Source organism: Sarcophilus harrisii, chromosome 3 (assembly GCF_902635505.1).
Source record: "Sarcophilus harrisii chromosome 3, mSarHar1.11, whole genome shotgun sequence".
In the NCBI taxonomy this organism is placed as follows: domain Eukaryota; kingdom Metazoa; phylum Chordata; class Mammalia; order Dasyuromorphia; family Dasyuridae; genus Sarcophilus; species Sarcophilus harrisii.
The window spans coordinates 466,074,007-466,097,282 of NC_045428.1; the positions used below are offsets into that span (position 1 = coordinate 466,074,007).

The window sequence follows — 23,276 nt, forward strand, 5'->3', positions numbered from 1 at the left end:
AAAATATATTTTCATCTTAGTCATTATGAAAGAAAATAGACCCAAAAAACCCAAGAAAAATAAATAAAAAGTATGCTTCAATCTGCACTCAGATGCCATCAGTTCTTCAAAATGGATAGCATTTTTCATTATAAAATCCTTCAGAACTGTCTTGGATATTTCTGAGAATAGCCAAGTCATTCACAATTATACAGTATTGCTATGTTGTATACTTTATACAAAATTCTCTTGCTTCTTCTCATTTTACTTTGCATGTAAGTCTTAAGTTTTTCTGAAAGCTTTCTGCTTATCACTTACTATAGCACAGTGGTATTCCTTCACAATCATATACAGCGATTTGTTCACCCCAGTCCCAGTTGATGGATATCCCTTCAATTTTCAATTCTTTGCCACCTCTAAAAGATATGCTGTAAAAAATTTTGGACATATTTTTGTCTTTTTGAGATACAAATAATGGTATTGCTTAGACAAAAAGACACGTGTGTGTTTGTGTATATGTATATATAACCATACTATAATAAGTATACATAAGTATGTCTTAACGGTAGCTTGCTTGGGGGTAATGAGAGAATGAAAGAGGGAAAAATAATAAAGATGTGCAGCAGAGAACCAAAGAACAATTTACAAGTAAAAAAGTAATGGAAATTCATGAATATAATTTTTTCTACATATATATATATATTTTGATCTGGTAATTTGTTATATATTTTGAATTCTCCCTTGTGTTTTATTGGGTACATGACAATATTCTCTTTTGTTATGCTTTATTTTGTTTTGTTTTCCTTTTCTGTTTTTCTTTCTTTCTTACTGTTTTTTTTAAATAAAATAAACTCTTGGAAAATAAAAAAAATTCCCAATTATGATTACTAATTGTCTATTTCCCTCCATCCTATTTTCTTTCTCTTTATCTCATACTCTCTCTCCTTGCATCTTAGCCATTTTCAAAAATGTTTTGTTTCAGACTTTTGCATCCCCCAATCTGCATTCCCTTCTATCAGCTCCACATTTCCCTCCTACTTTTCTGTATGGTGAAAACTTTCTGTACCCGAGTAAACATATTCATCCCTTCTTTGAACCAATTTCTATGAGAGTAAAGTTCATGCACTCCCATACTTCCCCCATAATCCCTCCACTGTAAAAGCTCTTTTGTATCAGATAACTTACCTCATTTTACTTCTCCCTTTTTTCTTCCCCCAGTGCATTTCTTTCTCATCCCTTTATTTTTTAGATAATTATCCCATCATATTCAAGTCATACCTGTGCCTTTTGCTATACATACTCCTTCTAACTACCCTAATAAAAAGAGAGTTTCTGGGAGTATCATTTTCCCATGTAGAAATAGAAATAGTTTAACCATATTAAATCTTTGATTTTTCTTTCTTGTTTACCATTTTATCCTTCTCTTGAGTCTTGTTTTCAAAAGTCAGGTTTTCTGGTCTTTTTCATAAGGAAAATCCTGAAATTTTGAAACTCCTGTATTTAATTGAATATCAACTTTTCATCCTGAAGAATTACACTTAGTTTTGCTGAGTAGGTGATTCTTGGTTATAATCCTGATTCTTTTGCCCTTCAGAATGTCATCTTCCAAGCCCTTTGATTTTTTTAATGTTGAAACTACTAAATTTTGTATTATTCTGACTATGGATATGATATTTCAATTGTTTCTTTTTGGCTGCTTGCATTATTTATTTGCTTTTGTGTTATTTCCTTCTTGACCTTAAAGCTCTGGAATTTGGCTATACTATTCCTGGGATTTTACATTTTATGATCGCTTTCAGGAAGTGATTGATAGATTCTTTCTCTTTTTATTTTATCCTTTCATTTCAGAATATCAAGGCAATTTTTCTTGAGAATTTCTTGAAAAGTGTCTAAGCTATTTTTTTTGTTATCATGACTTTTAGGTAATCCAGTAATATCTTTATGTTATATTTTCTGGGTCTATTTTCCACATGAGTTGCTTTTCAAGTGAGATATTTCACATTTTCTTCTATTTTTTTCATTCTTTTGATTTTGTTTTATTGTTGATGTATGTAAAGTCATTGGCTTCCATTTGCCCAATTCAAATTTACTTATTTTTATTTTTTAAATTTTGTATCACTAATTTTATTCTATCAAAATCAAGAATTTAATTGTATCTAATTTAACTAGTTTTAAGATTATTTTATTTAAAATACTTTTCTCCAATTTCTTTTTCAATTTTTAAAATTTATTTTAAGTTAGCATGTACATTCATTTTTTATTTATTTCCATATGAGTCATGTCAGGAGAGAAATAACAAGACAAAAGGGAAAAATCAAAAAAAAGAGAGAAAGTATAAAAATAGCATATGTTGATCCACATTCAGCCTCCATAGTTCTTTCTCTGGATGTGAATGGTGTTTTCCATCCAAAGTTTATTTTAATTGTCTTGGATTGCTGAATTGATGAGAATAACCAAATTTATCATAATTTATTGTCTCTTGTTTACTATGTAGAATGTTTTCCTAGTTCTGCTTGCTTCAGTCAGCATCAGTTCATGTAAATCTTACCAGGCTTTTCTAAAAGTAGTTTGTTTATCAAATAGAACAACATAGAACAATAATATTCCATTTCTTTCATAAGTCCACAACTTATTCAGCCATTTTCCAATTGATGGGCATCCATTTTCCAATTCTTTGATACCATAAAACAAGCTGCTACATTTTTGCACATTTATGATTTCTGCTGGATCAAAGGTTACTTTTTTTTTGCTTTCCAGAATACTTGGATTAGTTTATAACTCCACCAGCACCCCATTAGCGCATTATTTTTTCACTTCATCTCCAACATTTATCATTATCTTTTCCTGTCATTTTAGCCAGTCTGAGAGGTGTGAGGTGTGGTACCTCAGAGTTGTTTTAATTTGCATTTCTTTAATAGTGATGTAAAACATTTTTTTTTCAAATGACTATAGATGGTTTTAATTTCTTCACCTGAAAATCCTTCATATCCTTTGGCCATTTATTAATTGGTGAATGGTTGTATTCTTATATATTTGAGTCAGTTCTCTATATAGTTTAGAAATGAGGCCTTTATCAGAAACACTGGCTGTAATTTTTTTCCCCCAAACTTTTGCTCCCATTCTAATTATTGAATTGGTTTTATTTGTACAAAAAAGTAATGTTTGGGCTAGCTTTCTGGAGGTCCTTCGGATGGGTCTTGGTTTCAGCAGGATAAACACCATGATCAAGAATAGAGACTAAATTCTTTATTCTGGCCCAACCTTGATCTTAGTGCAGGAGGCATGAGGCTGGTCAGAGATAGAATGTCTCTCTTCCAGTTCTTCTTAGCCTTTTATATACCTTATCATTACAGCATACTGATTATGTGTGAACTTAGAGAACCATTACATCACCATACTAAATACTAAGTATATATGTGAACTAGAAAACCATTATCTCATCAATTGCACTAGTTAACACCTTGTTTCAAGTATACTTCTCCAGAGTTCCAGCCCTCTACACAAAAACTTTTTAATGTAATCAAAATGATCATTTTGCATTTTATAACTTTAACAGTTTCTTCTTTTGTCATAAATTCTTCCTCCCTTCTCCAAAGATCTGATCCGTGATAGGTAAACTATTCTTTGCTCTCCTAATTTGCCTTCTTATCAAATGATAGATTATTTATAGTTATTTATTATTGTGTCCCTAATCTATTCCACTGATTCAACCAAATAAGGAGACTAGTTTGGTAAAATTGTTATTTTTATTATATTAGCTTGAGTGATTGATAATTTTCCAGTTACTTAGGTTTGGCTTTATTTGTGTGAGAAGTGTTTTATAATTGTGCCCATATAGTTCCTGGGTTTGTCTGGGCAGGTAGATAGCCAAATACTTTATTTTGTCTACAATTATTTTAAATGGGATTTCTCTTTTTATCTCTTGCTCTGCTGGGCTTTGTTGGTAACATAGAAATGCTAATGATTTATATGGGTTTATTTTATATCCTGTGATTTTACTAAAGTTGTTAATTATTTCAAATAGGTTTTTTTTGGTTGATTCTCTAGAATTTTCTAAGTATAACATCATATCATTTGTAAAGAGTGATAGTTTTATTTCCTCATTGTTTATTTCCTCATTGTCTATTCTAATTCCTTCTATTTCTTTTTCATTTCTTATTGTTGTTTCTGCAGTTGTTTTCAGAGGTAATTTGAGTACCAGTAAATTTTTGGTTCTTCCAAGGTAATATGATCTAGGAAGAGGTGTGTTTACTATTTTGCTAACCTGCACTCTAGTCTGGAGGCAACTACAAGCATCCATTTTCATCTTGCAATTGTAACCAGGGTGCCAGCTCCCCTGGGGCAGCAAGCTCTGGTATACTAGTGCTGCTCTTCCCTCACCCTGAAATTAAGACCCAAGATCAAACCAGAGTCCTGCCCCTCACGGAAACCCTGTAAACTCCTTCTGATCAGTTGTCTGACCAGTGGACCTTATTATCTCAGTGGACTGAGAAGTTTGGAAACTTACTGCTACCACTGATTCAGTTGCTCCCAAGAAACAACCTGTTCTGGACTTCTCTTCACTCTCATCCCAGTGTAACAAACTTTTTCTGCCAATCTTCTAAATTGTCTTGGGCTGGAAAATTTCTTCACCTCATCCTTTTGTGGGTTCCATTGCTCCAGAATTTTGGAGGCATTCTTTAAAAGTGTCTGGAGAGAGGTTTTGGAGAGAGCTCAGATATGTCCCTGCCTATTCTCTGTCCTCTTGGCTTTGTAGAAGGTTGCCTAAACTTCCATTTCTTAGATACCTCATTTTTTCGTTAGGCCCTTAAGAGTCTGATTTCTGTATCATCACTATATTGCAGTGGTGTCCTAAAATCAAATGGCCCTTGTAATAACAACCAAATGTCTCTTTTTTCAATCTTTGTCTTCCTTTATTGCTCTGAAATATTTGTTAACATGGTAACTAAATAATTCACTGGACTCAGAGAAGCAAGGTAAATAACTGAAATGTTTTGTTGTGAATAATCATGCCACAATTCTGGCACATGATTGTGCTTCACAATCAGAGGAAAATGTGATGTGTCTCTTTTTTGTCCTTTTCTCTCACTCCCCTGGAAGTCTCATGTACTACAATTATGCTTGTTATCTACTCCAAAATCAGTTCATCTAAAGGTGTTGAACTAATGATGATTTAGTAATTCAGTAATCCTGAACTGCATATCTATGGAAACATTTTAGGACTACAACATTGCTCAAATATTTTTCATTCATTATAGTTCCACTGGCACCATAGAAACTTTCCCCGCCTTGGCCCATCAGACTGAAGGAATTAGTAGAAGTTGAACCCAAAGTTCATGAAGCAAGCTGTGTTTGCAAAAGTGGTTTTTCTGCAAAAGTAGCTTCTTAGTTTAACAGTATCTAGTCTTCCACTATTACAAGCAGGGGCATCCATCTCTCATTTGAACCTACTTTCATATCTTTTCTCATCTTTAATGGGTGATAGAAGACACCAACTTTCTCTAGACAGTGTAATTTTTAGAAGGTAAAAAAATTAGATAAATTCATATGTAAATAAAAGTATTGCTATTCAGATTTTGTAATTTGCACTTATTCACTATTTTATTAGTATCCTGTATATACAGAAAAAATGAATTAAAGTGACAGTCTTATTTTAAAAAAAATTACATGATAAATTTTTCTTAATAAAATTTTGTTTCTGCAACATATTTTCCATCAAAATGATTTACTGAATTATTTGTAACTAGCATAATTATCAGAGTTTTTTAAAAATAATTTCAAAAAGTTATGTTTTATGCATGGATTTACAATTGAATCTTAAAACATTTTATGTGTGGATTTAATTGAATAGGACTTCACTGGATTTCAGACCCAGTGACTCCTAGCTTTTTTTCCCTACAAAAACAAAAACAGAGATCTGATAGTCATTCTAGGTAGAGAAGAATCCCCTATGCTTTCCTTTATTCATGGAAGATCAAACAAGTAGCATGCCAGTGAAAATTATTGAGCACTTATTTTGCTCAATACTATGAGGAAAAACAAATAAATGGGATATGGTTGTTACACTTAATTTTGATCTAATAGGTAAGATAAAGAAATATATGTATGAGAAAGGAGAATCATGTTTTCTCTGCCTTACACACAAATAATGACAGTTTGAAATAGAACACAAGTAGTGCAAAACAGTAGTACAAAGTTCTACAGAGTTATTAATAAGAGAATAAGCCAGGGTGATCAGGGGAGGTTGCATGAAGAAAGTTAACCTGATGCTGAGCATGGAAAGCTAATCTGATGCTGGGCTTTGAAAGAGAAATTTTATCAGTAGGTAAAGGATTAGTGGGGGGAAGGGCATGGATTCTGGGATTATGGAGCAATATGAACAAAGACATAGAGGTAGGGAAGCAATAAGACATATTTTGGAAATGGACCATTGGATTTATGAAAGGAATACCAAATTTAAATAATCAATTTTTTTTCAGTAGACAGGAACCAGTAAAACTTTTTGATGGGAAAGAGAAAAGACATTGAAGTTTTACTTTTCAGAAAATAGAATTGTCATGACAGAATGAGTCATTATGCAATTTGCCTCAAATTTATCATTTCACAAAACTTCTGTTTATTCCTTTTTTTTAAAGGAATTTAGAGCAAAATCCAGAGAATGGGACAAGCAAGAAATACTATATCAGAATCATCTGGTTTCTTTAGATGCCCAACAAAAATTATTATCTGAGAAGTGTAATCAATTTCAGGTACAATATTTAAGCAGATCTTCTGAATTAAAAGACATTAAAGGTTAAAACATGGCTATCATTTATTACTTAGCATGTAATTCATTGAGTTTGATACCACTCCTCTATGTTATTCTCTAAATCTAATTTATAATAAAAATACTGACCCATGCTAATAGAAGGAGTTTACTTATTTGGGAGTTTCCTATACCAATAAGATTGCAATCTAGTTATCTATTCTCTTTGTAATCTTGTGTCAGAATTTTCTGGGACAAAAAGTATTCCTGTACTCTTTGATATATTTTCCAATTTTTTTTGACTGAGAAGTCAGGAGAACATAATGAAAAGATATTAAAGAATAGAAGTGCAAAGTATTCATAGATGCAAGAAATGTTTTGAAAAATCAAAATAAAATGTGGTGATCTATTAGATATTGAATAGAAGAGAGGGAGAAGTCAATGGATAACTCCTAAGTTTTAAGCCCAAGTAATTGGAGGAAGTTATTAGTTGGCACCATTAAGTTAAAGAGAGCATTTTTGAAAAGGAATTGATTTAGGTATGTATTCTGTTTTAGGGTAGGGTATTGGAGTATGAGAAACTTTATTTTAGACAAGGAAACTAATATTGGGTTATTCAGATGTGGAAAAAATCTAGAAAATATGTGGGATTAGAAATGTCAGGCTGTGGATCTAAAATTTGGAATTATTCTCATAGAGATTATAATGAATCTATCGTGACATATGAAATCTCTGAGTAAATGAATTTAAAGAGACAAAGGCAAACTGCCAAGGACCAGACCATAAAGAATAGTTACATTAAATTGGTAGGAAGAGTAGTAGAAGACAAAAGAGTTTTCAGATTCAGAGTGATAAGAAACTATAAGGTCCAAGAGAAAATTTTGAGAAGCGTGATAACCTGTTTCCTTTGTTGAAAGAGGGTTAAAGAGATGGTGAACTTTTAAAATTTAAAAGTTTGTTCTGTTAGGAAGTCATTGATAACCTGCTAGAGCACAGAAGAGTGAGTGGTGAGAAAATACTATTATCATTATAGGCCAGTTATTGAGAAGTTTATTAGTAAAAATAAAGAAATTAAATTATGGATATAGAATAGTTATCAGAGCCAAATGAAGATTTGTTTGTTTGTTTTTCCAAGATGGAGATAATTATGAATATTAAAGGGAAAGAAAAAAGAAAGAAGAAAATAATGGAAAGGGTAATGTTGAAGAGAGAGCAGATAAGGGAACAAAGTATTAGAAAAAAGAGAAAGGAGAGACAATAGACAGATTAAAGCATTACCTTTCAAAAATAATAAAATTGTCAGAATATTTTATCTAATAATTTTTTATACTTTTTATATTTTTGTCAGTTTAAAGATGTCTTTAATTTTTGTACTTTTTCTTGTCTTACAGAAACAGGCACAAAGTTACCAATCTCAACTAAATGGGAAGAAGCAATGCTTAGAAGATGCCAGTCTTAACAACCCTGAAATTGCTCGGTTGACCTGTGAACCAGATATTGGTAGTGACACTGTTGAAAGAGATGAATTCATTATTGAAAAACTGAAGTCAGCTGTGAGTGAAATAGCAATAAGTAGGAACAAATTACAAGATGAAAATCAGAAGCTCCTGCAAGAACTGAAAATGTACCAAAGACAGTGCCAGGTGAAGAAATGATTGTTTTTGTTTTAACTCATATTAACTAAAAACTAAATAAATGGTGACCTCAACAAAATCAGAAACATAGATTGGGAAACTACTTTTAGAGAGCATGTGTGCATATGTGTGATGTTTACACACGCCTGAGAGGTCATCTAGTCCAACCTATACCTGAACAAGAATTTGTTTCACATCAATATGTATACATGTGGTCATATAGAACCTTATGACTTGAAAATGGGAAGACGAACCCATTATCTCTCTAGATAGACTAATCCAATTTAGGGCAGCAAAGATTATTAATGTCTTTTCTAACTTCAGGCAGAAAACAGTTTGAAAAAGAAATCATAGAAACAAGAAAGCACATAACATTTTCAGAGAAAATTGAGTAAGCCAGTTTAAGAACAGCACGTTAGCCACTGTACTACACTGTCCCATGTTTTTGCATTAAAATTGGATAAATTCCTGATGGTGGAAGGGGAGGAACTATCTAGACTCAAAACAAAGTTCAGTACTTTTGGTAAATTTAGAAATAAATGCCCAGAATAATATTTGTACTACTTTAGTCATTTCCTTTCTAAAATGTAGGTATTTTTTATTCATGCTTTTTAGTTATCCTCAAAGTAGATCCACAATGAATAACATTCAGATATTTATAACTGGATTTTTGATATAGAATTTAAAAATTACTTGTTCCCTATGTCATCTACCAGTTGGATTAAAAAATTTGAAACTATTTTTATTAATTATTTTTAATATTCTTTTAAAATTTTGAGTTTCAAATTTTCTCCTTTGTTTCCATCTCCCTTCCCCACCCACTGATGAGGCAAGCAATATATGTGAAATCATGGAAAACATTTTTATATTAATCATATTTTTAAAAAGAAAAATAGAGGAAGTGAGAAAAATTTACTTCAATCTGCATTCAGAGTTCATCAATTCTCTTTCTGGAGGTAGATAACATTTTTTCATCAAGAGTCCTTTGGAACTATTTTGGATCATTATATTGATCAGAATAGCCAAGTCTTTCATAGTTGATCATCATTACAAAATTACTATTACCATGCATAGTGACCTCCAGTTCTTCTCACTTTACTTCATGTTTTTCTAAAACCACCTTCTATCATTTCTTATAGCACAATAGTACTCCATCAAAATCATATACTACAATTTGTTTAGTCATTCTCTAATGATGAGCATCCCCTTGATTTCCAATTCTTTACTACCACAAAAAGAACTACTATTAATATTTTATACTCCTTTTTTCTTTGAGGGATGTAGACCTAGTAGTGGTAGATTGTTGTATCAAAGCCCTTTGGGCTTAGTCTCAAATAGTTTTCCAGAATAGTTAGACCGGTTAATTCCTCCACCAGGAGTTCACTAACACAGCTATTTTTCCTTCATTCTTTCAAGCATTTGTAATTTCTGGTAGGTATGAAATGGTACCTCAGAGTTGTTTTAATTTGCATTTCTCTTATAATGCTTCTAGAGCATTTTTTCCATAAGATTATAGATAGCTTCTGTTTTGGAAACTATCTATCCTTTGACAATTTATCAATTAGTCATTTACTTTTATAAATTTGGCTCAGTATATAAACTCAATATATGAAGTCTTTATCAGAGAAAGTTACTTTACGTTTTTTTGATATTACTTCACTGTCATTGATACCATTTAGCAAAATGAAGTTTCCATGATTATCCCTTTTAATTGTCTTATTTATTTTTGTTTTGGGTTTCTCTGAGGTCATGATCACTATCCCTGTCTTGTTTACTTCAGTTGAAGCTATTAGATTCTGCTCCAGTTCTTTATTTTAACTTTGCATATGTCTTTCTGTCTTAAGTGCATTTTTTGAAAACAACATATTGTTGCATTCTGGTTTCAAATCCAGTATATTCTTTGCTTCCATTTTATGAGTGAGCTCATCCCATTCATATTCACAGCTATGATTACTGTGTTTTCTCCATCTCATTTTCTTTATTCTTCTCCCTTTCTATTGTTATCTTTTCCTTCTCAAAATTTTATTTGGCTTCTAACAATTGCCTCCCCTAATAATTCCCATTGTTCTGCCATTTCCAACCTTTCACTATCCCCTTTCCTTTCTTCTTATAAAAATGTAAGTTAAATTTTTATATACACCTAAGTCTGTATATATTCTTCCTTCTTTGTACCAATTCCAATAAGAATGAGGCTCAAGTATTGCTCACTACTCTCTGTTCCATTGTCCAGATCCACTGTAAAAATTTGCTCTTGCATGCTTTTTTATGTGAGAAAATTTTCCCAATCTACCTCTTCTTCCACCTTCTCCTAGTGAATCCTTCTTCTCACTTTTTAAAAGAGAGCATTCCAACATAATCAATTCATACTTATGCCTTATATTATTACTTTTTAATGTTTACCTTATTCTTCTCTTAAGTCTTGGTTTGAATGTCATAATTTCTATTTAGCTCTCTTCTTTGATCAGGAATGCTTGAAAGTTCTCTATTTTATTAAATATTCATTTCCTACCTTGCAGGATTATGCTCAATTTTGCTGATTAGGTTATTCTTGGTTCTAATTGTAATTCCTTTGCCTTCTGTAATATCATATCCTAAGCCCTGCATTCTTACACTAAATCTTGTGTAACTCCTGATTGTAGCTCCAAGATATTTGAATTATTTATTTCTTGCTGCTTGAAGTATTTTCTGTTTGACTTGGAAGCTCTGGAGTTTGGCTGTAATATTTTTGGGAATTTTCTTTTGAGTATCTCTATTTGAAGTCAGTGAATTCTTTCAATTTTATTTTACCCTCTGGATCTACAATACTGTGGCAATTTTCCTTGATAATTTCTTGAAATGTGATGGTGTCTTTAGATTATCTCTTCTTTATCTATTTTTGGGTTAGTTGTTTTACTAATGAGATATTTCAAATCTTCTATTTTTTCATTCTTTTAACTTTGTTTTATTTTGCTTTGATGTCTCATGGAGCTATTAGTTTCCACTTGCCCAATCCTAATTTTTAAGGAATTATTTTCTTCGCTGAATTTTTGCACCTCCTTTTCCATTTGGCCAATTCTATTTTGTACTCTGGTCTTTCCCCAGAATGTTCCTCTAATCTCCTGCAGCCTCCAGGGATAACATTCCTCTTTTCTTAGGAACTGTGACCAGCACCCCATTCCTTGTGATTGACCACCAATGTTCCTCAGTGCCCCAGAACTGTGCCTCAGAACTGGGTGTATGAGCAGTAGAGTGGCCAATCAGTATCGACCATATCCAATGCTAGCAAAAGGTCTCCTGTGAGGTCTTTCTGACCAGTTTTCCAACCCCTTTACTCTCTGGTTTGAGAACTCCTGAAGCCACTCTTACCACTGTTGTTGCTGCAGCATGTCTGGGCTCCAGATAAGCCTTTACCCAAGTGCCACAAACTTCTCTTGTGTTTTCTTCCTCTTTCACCGGGAAAAAAAAAAATTAGCTAATTCCAGACCCTTGAATAATATGTAAATGAACATGATAATACTTGTTTACAAAACTCTCCATAGAGGAAAAAGTTATGTGAATACAGAAGATGTGTTCCATATACATTCTGATACAGGAGGAAGTTGAGATTTGATCAATTTCTTAAGGAAGAATCTTTGTTGGAAAAAAAAAAAAGATATGTTGTTGGTGTCTCTGACTCAGAGCATATCCTTCTAGGTTTCATCCTTAGTAGCATATTTCTTAGGATAGTCATAATATTTGTTATGCTCTGCTAGTTATGTCTTAAGTGACAAAAATCAAATTATAGAAAATGGGTGAAAGAATGCTTAGGTTCATATCATAAAATAAAGTATTAACTCAAGCAAGAAATGGAGTTATTTGCTTTTTTAAAATGAAGTTCAAAGAAAGCCCTAAAACCTGTACTTTTCAATACATGAGTAAGAATGAAAGCACTTAAAAAAATTATGGCAATGTTTGACTATATTCTTAAACTAGAGAGTGGCATTTTTCAAAGAATGTCATCATTAATCAGTGCTCTTGAAGAATATGGTCTTTCCTATATGAAGAATAAGTTTGTCTTTTCTTGACATTTGGCAAACAACTCAATAATTCAACAGGATTCCCCTTGGTATTACTGCTAGAAATTCTGGTTTTTTCCTCTACCCCCTTTTTCTTGCATCTGCTCTTAAACCCTCTTTAAGCTGTTCTGTGGCTTCTCTTTTATGGATCAGTCTATAATTCCTTTAATAAGGTTTTGAGTTTCTGGTTTTAAGTTTCTATTACCTATTCTTTTCTTATATCTTCCCTTAGCTACTTAAAATACTCCCAAGGAGGGTGGGCATCATCTGCCAACCAGGCCTATAGATGCATGCATGTGAATGCACATTAGCAAAATAAATGTTGTTGTCAAACTTTTTTTTCCTTTTCTTAAAACTCCTAAAATACTTAAGACGTGGGTATATTTTACTAAGGGGAAAAACTCAAGGTTTTTGCCACGCACCTCCAAATGTTGAGAATAGTTCCTCAAATTGCATTATTTCTATGGAGGAGACCCATCTTATTGCTGAATCTCCTTCCATCCTACCACTCTCTTTGCCAAATCCCAAAACAAATCCTAAATTTGTTTTTCATTTTCAGTCTTTAATTTATCGTCTAGGTCCTGGAAGACCAGCCAAAACCTTTCTTTTCTTCACTACCTAGAGTCCATAGATGCTAAGAGTTTCCATAATTGGACATAATTTTCTAACCTCATATAATTATATAATTTTCTGATCTTATTTACTATCTTCAGTCATTAGATTTTATTTTCTTTTTATTGTAGGATCTCAGTTGTTCAAAATACAGGATTATGTCTAGTTTCATTAATTAAAAAAAAAACTACAAGTCATTTTACTACTATGCTGTCTCCTCCACTCTCCTTAATAATAAATTTCTATCATTCCCTGTTGAGCTTGCAAAGCAAGAAGTTCCTACTTCAGTTTCAGCAGCTTCAAATCAGATTAAGTTTCTCTTCTATTTCACATTCTTCCGAGTTTGGTTCATTTTAAAACCACCCCCCCTTTCCTCAAAATGTTCTTACTGGTGGAAGACAGCTAATGTGACCTGATTGTGGACTGATTCACAATTTGAAATGGTAGTTATACTTCTTTCCCCATTTCTGAGTTGATATTTTTGTAATAAGGTCATCCCCTGAACAAATTTTCTTAAAAACACTAGTCTTAAAATTTCTCTTTAAGCTTTGAGGAACAAACCTCAAACAATAAAACCTCAGAACATAATAAAATCTTGCACCATCCATCAAAATTTTGTTGAGTTGCATAACATATTCAGAAATGCATAATTATATTTTTAACCATTGTGAACATTTGGGAGAGAATGTAGTACATCTGAACAAATTTAATGCATAGAATGTCAGCATTGAAAAGGATCTTGGAAATCAGTCATCATTCAACCCTCATATTCAACCCTCAAGTGAATAATAACTTCTCTGACACCTTGACAAGTGGTCATACAACCTCTGCTTGAAAGTGTCCAGTGACAGAAAATTCATTGTCTCCAATGGTAGCCTGCCCAGGCTTTCTTAAAGCCTATGGCAGTTAATGCAGGTGGAAGTGACAGCAGAAGGAGTGCTGCAGGCAAAAAACCCAAGCCCCATAGATTCAGTGGTAGTTTAGGAAGCAGCCAAACAGGGGGAAAACTTCCCAGTTGATGGAGGTCAGCCCTGGCAGGCAAATAATAGAGCATAAAACTCATAAAACAAAACACTCAAAACACTTCACCCTTTCCATCTTTGACATCTTATGACAAATTAAACCTATGTTCTTTGTTTACTTTTTTGGCCTACAAATTGGACCTCCCTTCAAACCAGTCCTACCTTATACCTTTTATTCAGCATTTCTTGTTGTGAAAGTACTTCAGGCCTATTTTTCCAGGTCATTTACTTGTCTACCCATATCCTCATTTTGATTGGTATGTATTCCTAACCTCTGTCTACACTGGGATTCTCTCCCCATCTTTTTTCATGCCCTACCTCTACCTGCCCCAAGTAAGGGAGATTAGTCAGCACTATGGACCAGTGCTCTCTCCTGAATTCAGCCCCAGTAAGAGTCAGTGTAATTCTGTCACACTACCCTCAACTTTCCCATTTTCGGGGACAGGAAACTGAAAACTATGATGAGAATACTGTCAGAGCTTTCAAATATACAGGTCCAATATACCCTGTACCTTGAACTAGGCAATCCTGTGGCAGGCAGGATGATCACATTGCATGAAGATGATGTCTGATTACCAGCCTAGCTAGCTCTCTTCACTAGGAAATAGAACCAAGCTGCTCAAGTCTACTCCCAAGAAGGTCTTTCATTGGACGCTGGATTTCCTGGGCTCCCTGATTAACTGAAACTCTCTTATTGGTGTATGCCCAGGTAACCTTTCTGATATCCTATCTAATGTGGCAAGTCATCAGTTGGGTTAATTCTAAAATGATAAATGACAACGCCATTCTAACAAACTTCCAGAGCTTTCTATAAATGCCATGAAGTTCTTCATGCTATGAAGGTCTTACTTTCTGCACAAATAATCAACCAATGACCCACTGACTGTAGTATGTCATGGCTTTTACTTTGTGTCTTCTAAATCCTAGACACTGTGCTAAAAGCTAGAGGTACAAAGAGAGGCAAAAGACCTTGAAGGAGCTTACACTCATTAGGAGAGACAACAAGCAAACAAATATGTACAAACAAGCTAAAATACTTGAAAAATAGGAAAGAAGCACTAGAATTAGTGGGAAAGGCTTCCTGTAGAGGGAAGTTGAGACTTCAATGGAAGCAAGAGACACCAGAAGGAAAAGATGAGAAGAGAGAGTATTCTCGGGATGAAGGACAGCCAGAAAAAAAAATATCCAGAGTAAAGATATGTAGTGTCTTGTTTGTGGAACAGCAAAAAGACTAGTGCCATTGGATCAAAAAATATATGGGAAGATGTAAGATGAAAGAAAAAATAACACGGTAATGGGGGGGGGGTAGGTTATAAACATAAAACAAAGTATTTTGTATTTGATCCTAGTGGTGATAGGGAGCCACTGGAATTTATTGGGGGCAGCTAGGTGGCACAGTGGGCAGACTACCAGATCTAGATTCATCTCACCCTCAGACACTCAATAGTTGTGTGACCCTGGGCAAGTCACTTCACTCTGCCTCAGTTTCTTTCCCTGCAAAAATGAGCTAGACAAGGAAATGGCAAACTGCTCTAGTATCTTTGTCAGGAACACCCCAAATAAGGTCAGAAAGAGTCAGGCACAATGAAAAAAGCACAACAGTAGCAACAAGAGAGTTTATTGAGTATGGGAGTGACAGGGTGGTTTTAAACTTTGCATGGAGGATGGACTGGAATTGGGAGAAATGTGGGCGGACTCACCAGCAGACTGTCGTCTAGACATCAGGTGATGAGGACCTGCATCAGGATAGTGGCATATCAAAGTGAGAAATGGGGGCATATTTGAGAGAGATGGCCAAGAGTGAAATTGTCAGCCCTTGGCAACAGGTTGGATTATGGGAGGGAGCTGGTAAAATTGAGAGGAGTCAAGAATTATGCTTCAGTCTTGAGCTTGGGGAACTGGGAGAGTAATGGTGCCCTTGAAAATAATAAGAGAATTTGAAAGGGAAGATGATAAACAGAGGATGATAATGTTTGGTTTTTTTCCATCAAGATTCTTAGAATATAGTAAGACAAGAGTGGAACTTTAATGACTTGCTTTGTGGCAAATGCACGTACTGAGTCAGAATTATGACCCAAGAAGGGAGTTCTGACACCCCTCCTAACTCAAACTTCCTCGTTTGATTTCCTAAGGATTATACCCCCAGAGCCTAGCCCTTAGTTTGTCACATTTTCAAGTGTCTGGAATATGACTTTCTAGACAGAGGATAAGGAGGATTTCATAAGCAACATGATCCCACTATCTAGCCACCTAGCCAGGGAGGGGAGACATATTAGGCAATATCATTGTGAAGGGTTTCAATTGTTGTCATTTTATCAGTCATCACAAATAAACTCAAGTTTAGGTATCCAGATTTTCTGTTTGGATAATGGAGAGCGAGTCCCTGAGCCATGGGAATCTCAGACAAATAAGATGATTACTTACATGGCTTCCGGAGATGAATAGCAAAAGACTGAAACCATGATATAGAGTTATTCAAGATGAAGTGGGTTCAGTGGGAAGAGAGATTCTGAATCTAGTCAAATCAAGTGTATTTCTGGACTTTCTGGAATTAGATCATTTGGAGATGAAGGATAAATAGAGGGGGGAGAGAGATTTAGTGAAATGTTAGAGTGCTGCTTATCTTGCAACTCCAAATGTATTTCTCTTCTGGAAAAGTCCTAGTCCTAAAATGATGCCGAGTATGGAGGACTTTAGGATTCTAGAAAAGTGGGACCTACTAGAGAAGAAGGAAAGTTGCATTTGATTGTTCTGTGTTGTTGGGATATCTTTGTGTTTTCTACTTTTATTTATGATGATCTATGAAAATTTTGCATTTTTCTATCATCTGTGGGGTAAAATAAAGACTGTCCTATATGTCCTATACCTAACAAATACACTGGCTACACTGAGTTTCTTATAAGATCTAGAGAATTTTTTTTACCATGCCAGTTATACTCAGAGATTTCCCCTTGTAAAGTCTTGGTAGAAACATAATGAGCCAATTGAAGATGATAGAAAGATGACAGAAAAATCATATAGGATAAATGAGGGGAAGACATAAGGTCAAAGATTGCTCTGGAATATAGTATCACTAGTTGGATATCAAGAAGCAAGGAATTGACATAGTGAAAATGTTGAGATCAGTTCAAGTTTCATAATATAATGAAAAGAGACAAAAGACCTGAGTTCTGCTTCTTACTATCTTTGTGACCTTGGTCACATCACTTTAATCCCTTTAGGTCTTTATTTTTTTCCATAAAATGAAGGTTTTGATTCTACACACACACACACACACACACACTTATGTATGTAATATTTCCACCATTCCTTCCATTTTAAATTCTATGATTCTTTGATTACATTTACTCTGTAAAAGACAGAGTTTAAAAAAGATCTTTAAAAAAGATAAGTAACAGTATGAGTAATGATATCCAAATAAGGGAAGGATTTCCTAGAAGATAACATTTGGTTTATATAATTTCTGTGGCTCAACAGGTTGAAATTATTTTATTTATAAGTATGTTTAACTTTATTCTTTACAATACAACTTATAAACAAGTTATTCAGTGCCTTCTTTTTCTCTTCAAAGTATATTATACTTGTATTCTAGATCTTTATGGAAATAGATTTAGAACTAGAAGGGACCTTGGAAGCTATTGAGCTCAACCAAGTACTTCATTGTAAAGCTGTAGTGCCATATATAGTAACAAAGCCTCTCTTTGAGCTCATATGTTCTGATTCTAAATGAAGTGTCTTTTCTGCTGCACCATACTTTTGTGTTTTGGGATCCATGCAATTGGAGTGGATAAGGAGGGGAAATGGAGCTAATGCTCTGCTGTAATTCAGTACAATTAAGATGTAGGATCAGCCTCTCCACCTCTTAACCCCTACCTCCTGGATCAGTTAATTACTGCATAAACTGATATCCTGTAAACTGACATTAACTGCAAAAGGACTATAGCTTTATTTGGATTTGGGATTGAAATGAATAGCAAATAGCTTTTTGGTTTGGATTAATATATAGAACCATGCCATTCAGACTTGGACATCCCTAAATTTTTATATCTTCAGGAATTCAGTTATTCAAAATCTTTTGGATGGGGAGAGAGAAGAAAGGATTAAGGAAGTAGGAGAGGTGGAAGTGTGTTCTTACATGCTTTAGTCAAAGCCATTCTCCAGCATTTGAACTGAACTTCCTGTTTACATAAACTTGAGCATAAGGAACTAGAGAGTTCCTAGAAAATATAAGTGTCATGATTGAGAATAGAGGGTTGGTATGAATAGAATTGTGAAAGACAAAGAAAGCATACGAGTAGAGGTAAAGTACAGGGTTACAAAAAATCTGTAATAATTTTTGGAAATTATGAGCTTCATTTTATCTGTTGATTTTCAGCCCTAACAATATGCCTTACAAATCTTTGGCACTTAATGTTTTAGTTGATGAATTTTTGCCATGGAAAAGGCTTTTAAGGAATTAAAAGATAGTTCACCCCCCCAAATTACCCCAGGCCCAAAAATATGCTTTGTTGTTGAAAATTTCAACATAGGAGTTATCCTTTTCCAAGTTGGCCCCTCTGCCAGTTACCTGCAACCAAAGAACCCAGTATTGTATGTTGTGGAGGGAAATGAAGCTAGACATGAAGACAGTTTGGTCTTGTAACCTGGAAAGCATCAAACACTCCATAATTGTGTAGACCCATGAACACCTTCAATGTACTAGAAAATTCAATTAGCAACAGATAAAATAGACACTTCTTCAACTGGTTTAATTTCTCTATACTATACATTCAGACCACCAAAAATAGTAAGCAAATGTCTTGTTATGGAAGCCGGAATACCTACCATCACCCTTACCCTCCCACAAGCCTCCTATGCAAACAATATCATATATAGATAATTCTTTAGTAATTAAGCTGGTCTGACAGAACCCATTCTCAGGTCCAGCTGTCCACTAAACAAGAGAAGTCATTCTCTTCCCTGGCGGTGATGGGATCAACATTCGGTGGATTGCTTTGCCTTTGATCCCCTTGAATGCTTAATAAGCAGTCCTGAGATTACCATGACAGCAAGCATATGAGGCACACAGGGTTATTCACGACTCTCCACATTATCACATGGTAATTCTCAGGGTTCTATCTCAGACATGTGAGCTGGTTCATTCCTGTTTAGTTTTCATTCCTGTTTAGTGAAGAAACTGCCCAGGCTATTACAACTATTTTTAATCTCTCTATGTCCCTGATCAACAGCAATGATGGAATTTTTCACTAAGGTGCTGCCCTTTCTGGTTTACAGTTCCATGTTGATGGCAGTGAAAACCCTCATGAAAATGGTTCACTTTATCTAGCTCCCCCAAAGTACTAAGGGAGTCTGGCTTTCTCTCATGGGAACTTTCCATCTGCTCAGTATTCTCTCTCATCTCAGGCCATCCTGCGAGCCCCAATTTGTTTTGTTGTTGTGGTCCTCTTTTCCCTGATATCCAAGTTAGGTTTTCTCTCTTCACTACCTATTCCTACACCCCATTGGCTATTTACTCCAAACCAGTAGCCAGTTTAAAAAGACTTAGCAAACAGGACACTAGAGCCTCTTTGTCATTAGAAGTGCAAAGTAACTTCACTTAAAATAATTTTTTCATTGTTTGCTCACTTGCACACACACCTACTATGATGCCAACAGTAGACAACTGCATGAAAGCACTGGAGGCAAACAAGTACAGGGTGATTTACAAGATCTAGGGTCAACTTGGTTCAATGGAAAGAGTCTTGGATTCTGAACAGAAAGACCTGGGCTCAAGTCCCAGTTGTACAGTTTACCATCTGTGTCACCTTGGACAAATAGTATAACCTTTCTGGGCCCCTTATCTATAAATGGAGGGTGCTGGATTTGAGGCTTTTGAGGCTCCTTCATGTATTGGATCAGTGCTGTAAAACTGAAATACAAAGAGAATCCCTGCTGGGTACATATTGCTTTATAAAACTAATCAGCACTGAGCTTTATTATGTTTTTATTTATGATGTTAAATATTTCTTAATTGCATTTTAATCTGGTTGCTGGCTATACTTATGAGTCCTGCCTTTGATAAATCTCCTGCAAGGAAGAGAAATGGAAGAGAAATGAACGGACCCTGGAATGAGGAAGAATCATCTCTTAAGTTCCAATCTGGCCTCAGACACTCACTAGTTGTGTGACTCTGGACAAGTCATTTAACCCTGTTTGCCTCAGTTTCCTCATATGTTAAAAAAATGAGCTGGAGAAGGAAATGGCAAACCAATCCAGTATCTTTGCCAAGACTACCCCAATGGGGTCACAGTGGATTGGACACAACTGAACAACTTTATGTTCAAGACACTCTGCTGAATGTTTTTACAGATATTATTTCATTTGATCCTCACAACAACCCTAGAAAATACGGGCTGTTATTACAGTTGGAGAAAGTAAGGCAAATAAAACAAAGGCTAAGTGACTAGGGTCACACAGTGTTGGAGGCTGGATTTGAATTCAGGTTTTACTGATTACAGGCTCGGTGCTCTATCCACTGAACTGCCTATAGCTACCTATAAATTTAAAATCTTATGATCTCTAAAGTTTCTTCAAATTCTGAATCTATAATCTTATGTCCTGCACATCCAAAATACCTAAAATAATCAAGCTGCTCACAAAATCCCATGGAAAACTTTGTAAGTAAAAGATCAGATTTGACTGAGTTGTGATATTTCTGGAATGACTTTGCAAGTAGTTTGAGCAGAGAAAGAAATTTTCATTCAGAAGGTCATTGGGTTTAGAATTGGAGAATTAAAGAACCTTTAGTCAAATGTTTTAATTTACATATGAGGCAAAATGAAATTGGAGAACAATATCAGTAATACATAATTCATAGGATTGTGGCAAGGTCCGAATATAATTTTCTATGTAAAGCAAACTACATATATATATATATATATATATATATGTACATATACATATATACTTATTATAGACAAATCTTAATAAATTATATATTATGATATAATGTCAATTATAAAACCCCTTAAGGGTAGCTAAATGGTAAATAGATAGAGTACCAATCTAGCATCAAGAAGACTCATCTTCATAAGTTCAGCCTCTGACATCAGTTGTGTGACCCTGGGCAAGTCATTTGCCCTCAGTTTACCTCATCTTTAAAATGTGCTGGATAAGGAAATGACAAACAATTCTAGTATCTCTACATAGAAAATCCCAAATGGGATCATGAAAGATTCAGACAAGACTAAACAACAGCAATGTAGCCCTTTATCAGAAAGGGGGCTAATAGAACCAGATTTCCAGAAGATGGGACTGAAAAATGACTGGAATTAGAATTACTCTTTTTTTCTGCCACAATTCAAACACATCTTGAGTTTGCAGTCTACTAAAAGCCACAGATCTTTTTTTAAAAATTTTAATAATACTTAATTTTCTCAATATAGTTTTCAACATTAATTTTTGTAAGACTTTGTATTCCAAATTTTTCTCCCTCCCTTCCTTTACCTTCTCTCTACCCAAGACAACATAATCTGATAATAGGTTAAATCGGTGCAATCCTTTTAAACATATTTCCATATTTGTCATGTTGTGCCAAAAAAAAAATGAGACCAAAAGGGAAAAAAGATAAGAAAAAAAATAAATAGAAAAGGTAAAAATACTATGCTTTAATACACATTCAATCTCCATAGTTCTCTCTTCATGAAGATGGCATTTTCCATCCCCAAACAACTAAAATTGTCTTGGATCACTGCATTATTGAGAAGAGTCAATTCATCATAGTTGATCATTATATAATCTTATTGCTGCTGTGATCAATGTTCTCCTGGTTCAAGCCACAGATATTTTTTAGAAAAACGTTTGTGTTTAGTCATTTCTACCCTTTCTAATGATAATTATTTTTTAGAACCCAAATATGGGACTCTACATTTCCCCTTTTAAAACTCACTTTATTGGATTTGCTCTTATGTTCTATCCTGATTTTATCATACAAATTATTGGAGATACCTCTCAATTGTGCTAGTCCCCAATTTGGCGAGTGTGATACTTGTTAGCTTTAAGTCATAGATATGGATATTAAACAGTGCAGGGGAAGCCTAAGTACACTCTTCTAGAGACTTCCTTCCAACTTGATATTAAACCACTCTTTTGAGTCCACCTGTGCAACTATTTGAATCTACCTAATTATATCTCATTTTCTTATTTGTGATGGCCAAACTTGAAATTGCATGAGATAATTTATCATATGCTTAAGCCTGGGTAAATAATTTTGAGGTCATTCATTATCAGTCTAATAACTATTAAGAAAAAGAGGCAGACACAGAGGCAGAGAGACAGAGACAGAGACAGAAAGACAGAGAAAGGGAGGAAGAAAGAGAGGGGGAGATGTTATCACTAGAGCTAATACAAATTAAAACTATCCTTTTTCATAATACGTTCTTTAAATTTGAAAGGAATTGAAGTCCAGGTCAGTAATCGTTAATTTTCAAAATGATCTTTTCTCCCTTTTTTTGAATAGTGAGACCTTTGCCCTTCTCTAAATCTGAGATACTGCTTCTATCCTTTATAATCTTTACCATGACACTGACCATGGTTCTGAAGCCATGCTAGTCACTTCTTTCAGCACTAGCAAGTTGTTCACCAGGACCTAGTAACTTGAGTTCATCTAGGGAAGCTAATAACTCTCTTATTATAACCCTACTTAACTTGATATCAAGTTTCTATGATATGTTTTTATTGTCTTTCTTAGATTTGAGAGGCAACATAATATCTTAGTGGATAGAGAAAAAAAGAGACTCCAATTTCCACTTCTGATATATCCTGTTAGACTCTGGGCAAGTTCCTGGTAGTCTCAAAAAAGATGGGACTATGGCCTACCTCCCAAGGGGGCTAATCATGAGGCTTATCTTCAATAAAAATATACTTAATATAATCTTCTCACAGTCCTCTCTTCCTCCACCTCTCTTCTAGGTTTAATTTCCTATCTTCCCTCATTCTTTACTAGGTATTGGCTTCCTAAAGGCAATTATAGAGGGGACAGAGGTATAAGCAGAAAATCATCTGAACCCTCATAGTAGAAGTCCCATAAAGTGCAACTGAAAAAAATCCCACCATTCCTTATCCCCAGATCACCTTGGGGCTTTGGCAGGTATATCTTGGAGAATAAATGAGTTCTAGCTCTCAAGCAATGATTTTGTAAGAGTCTTAACCTCACTTATTTTTATGTGGGGTAGGACAGAGTAAATTATTCAGGATAATCAAGCATGAATGG

The 23,276-nt window shown here is 34.4% G+C and overlaps 1 protein-coding gene across 12 annotated transcripts in view; it reads left to right on the plus strand.

Moving 5' to 3' along the window:
* The window catches only part of DEUP1 (deuterosome assembly protein 1), a 140,805-nt gene that overhangs the window by 60,143 nt on the left and 57,386 nt on the right, over positions 1–23,276 (plus strand). For 8 of the 12 annotated variants that reach the window (XM_031960994.1, XM_031960985.1, XM_012545094.3 and 5 more), the window contains 2 exons: positions 6,615–6,728; positions 8,116–8,367. In XM_031960994.1, coding sequence (XP_031816854.1) covers positions 6,615–6,728; positions 8,116–8,367 — 366 coding nt within the window. The remainder of the gene's footprint in view (positions 1–6,614; positions 6,729–8,115; positions 8,368–23,276) is intronic. The other 4 variants (XM_031960988.1, XM_031960986.1, XM_031960991.1 and 1 more) reach the window with 1 other exon arrangement.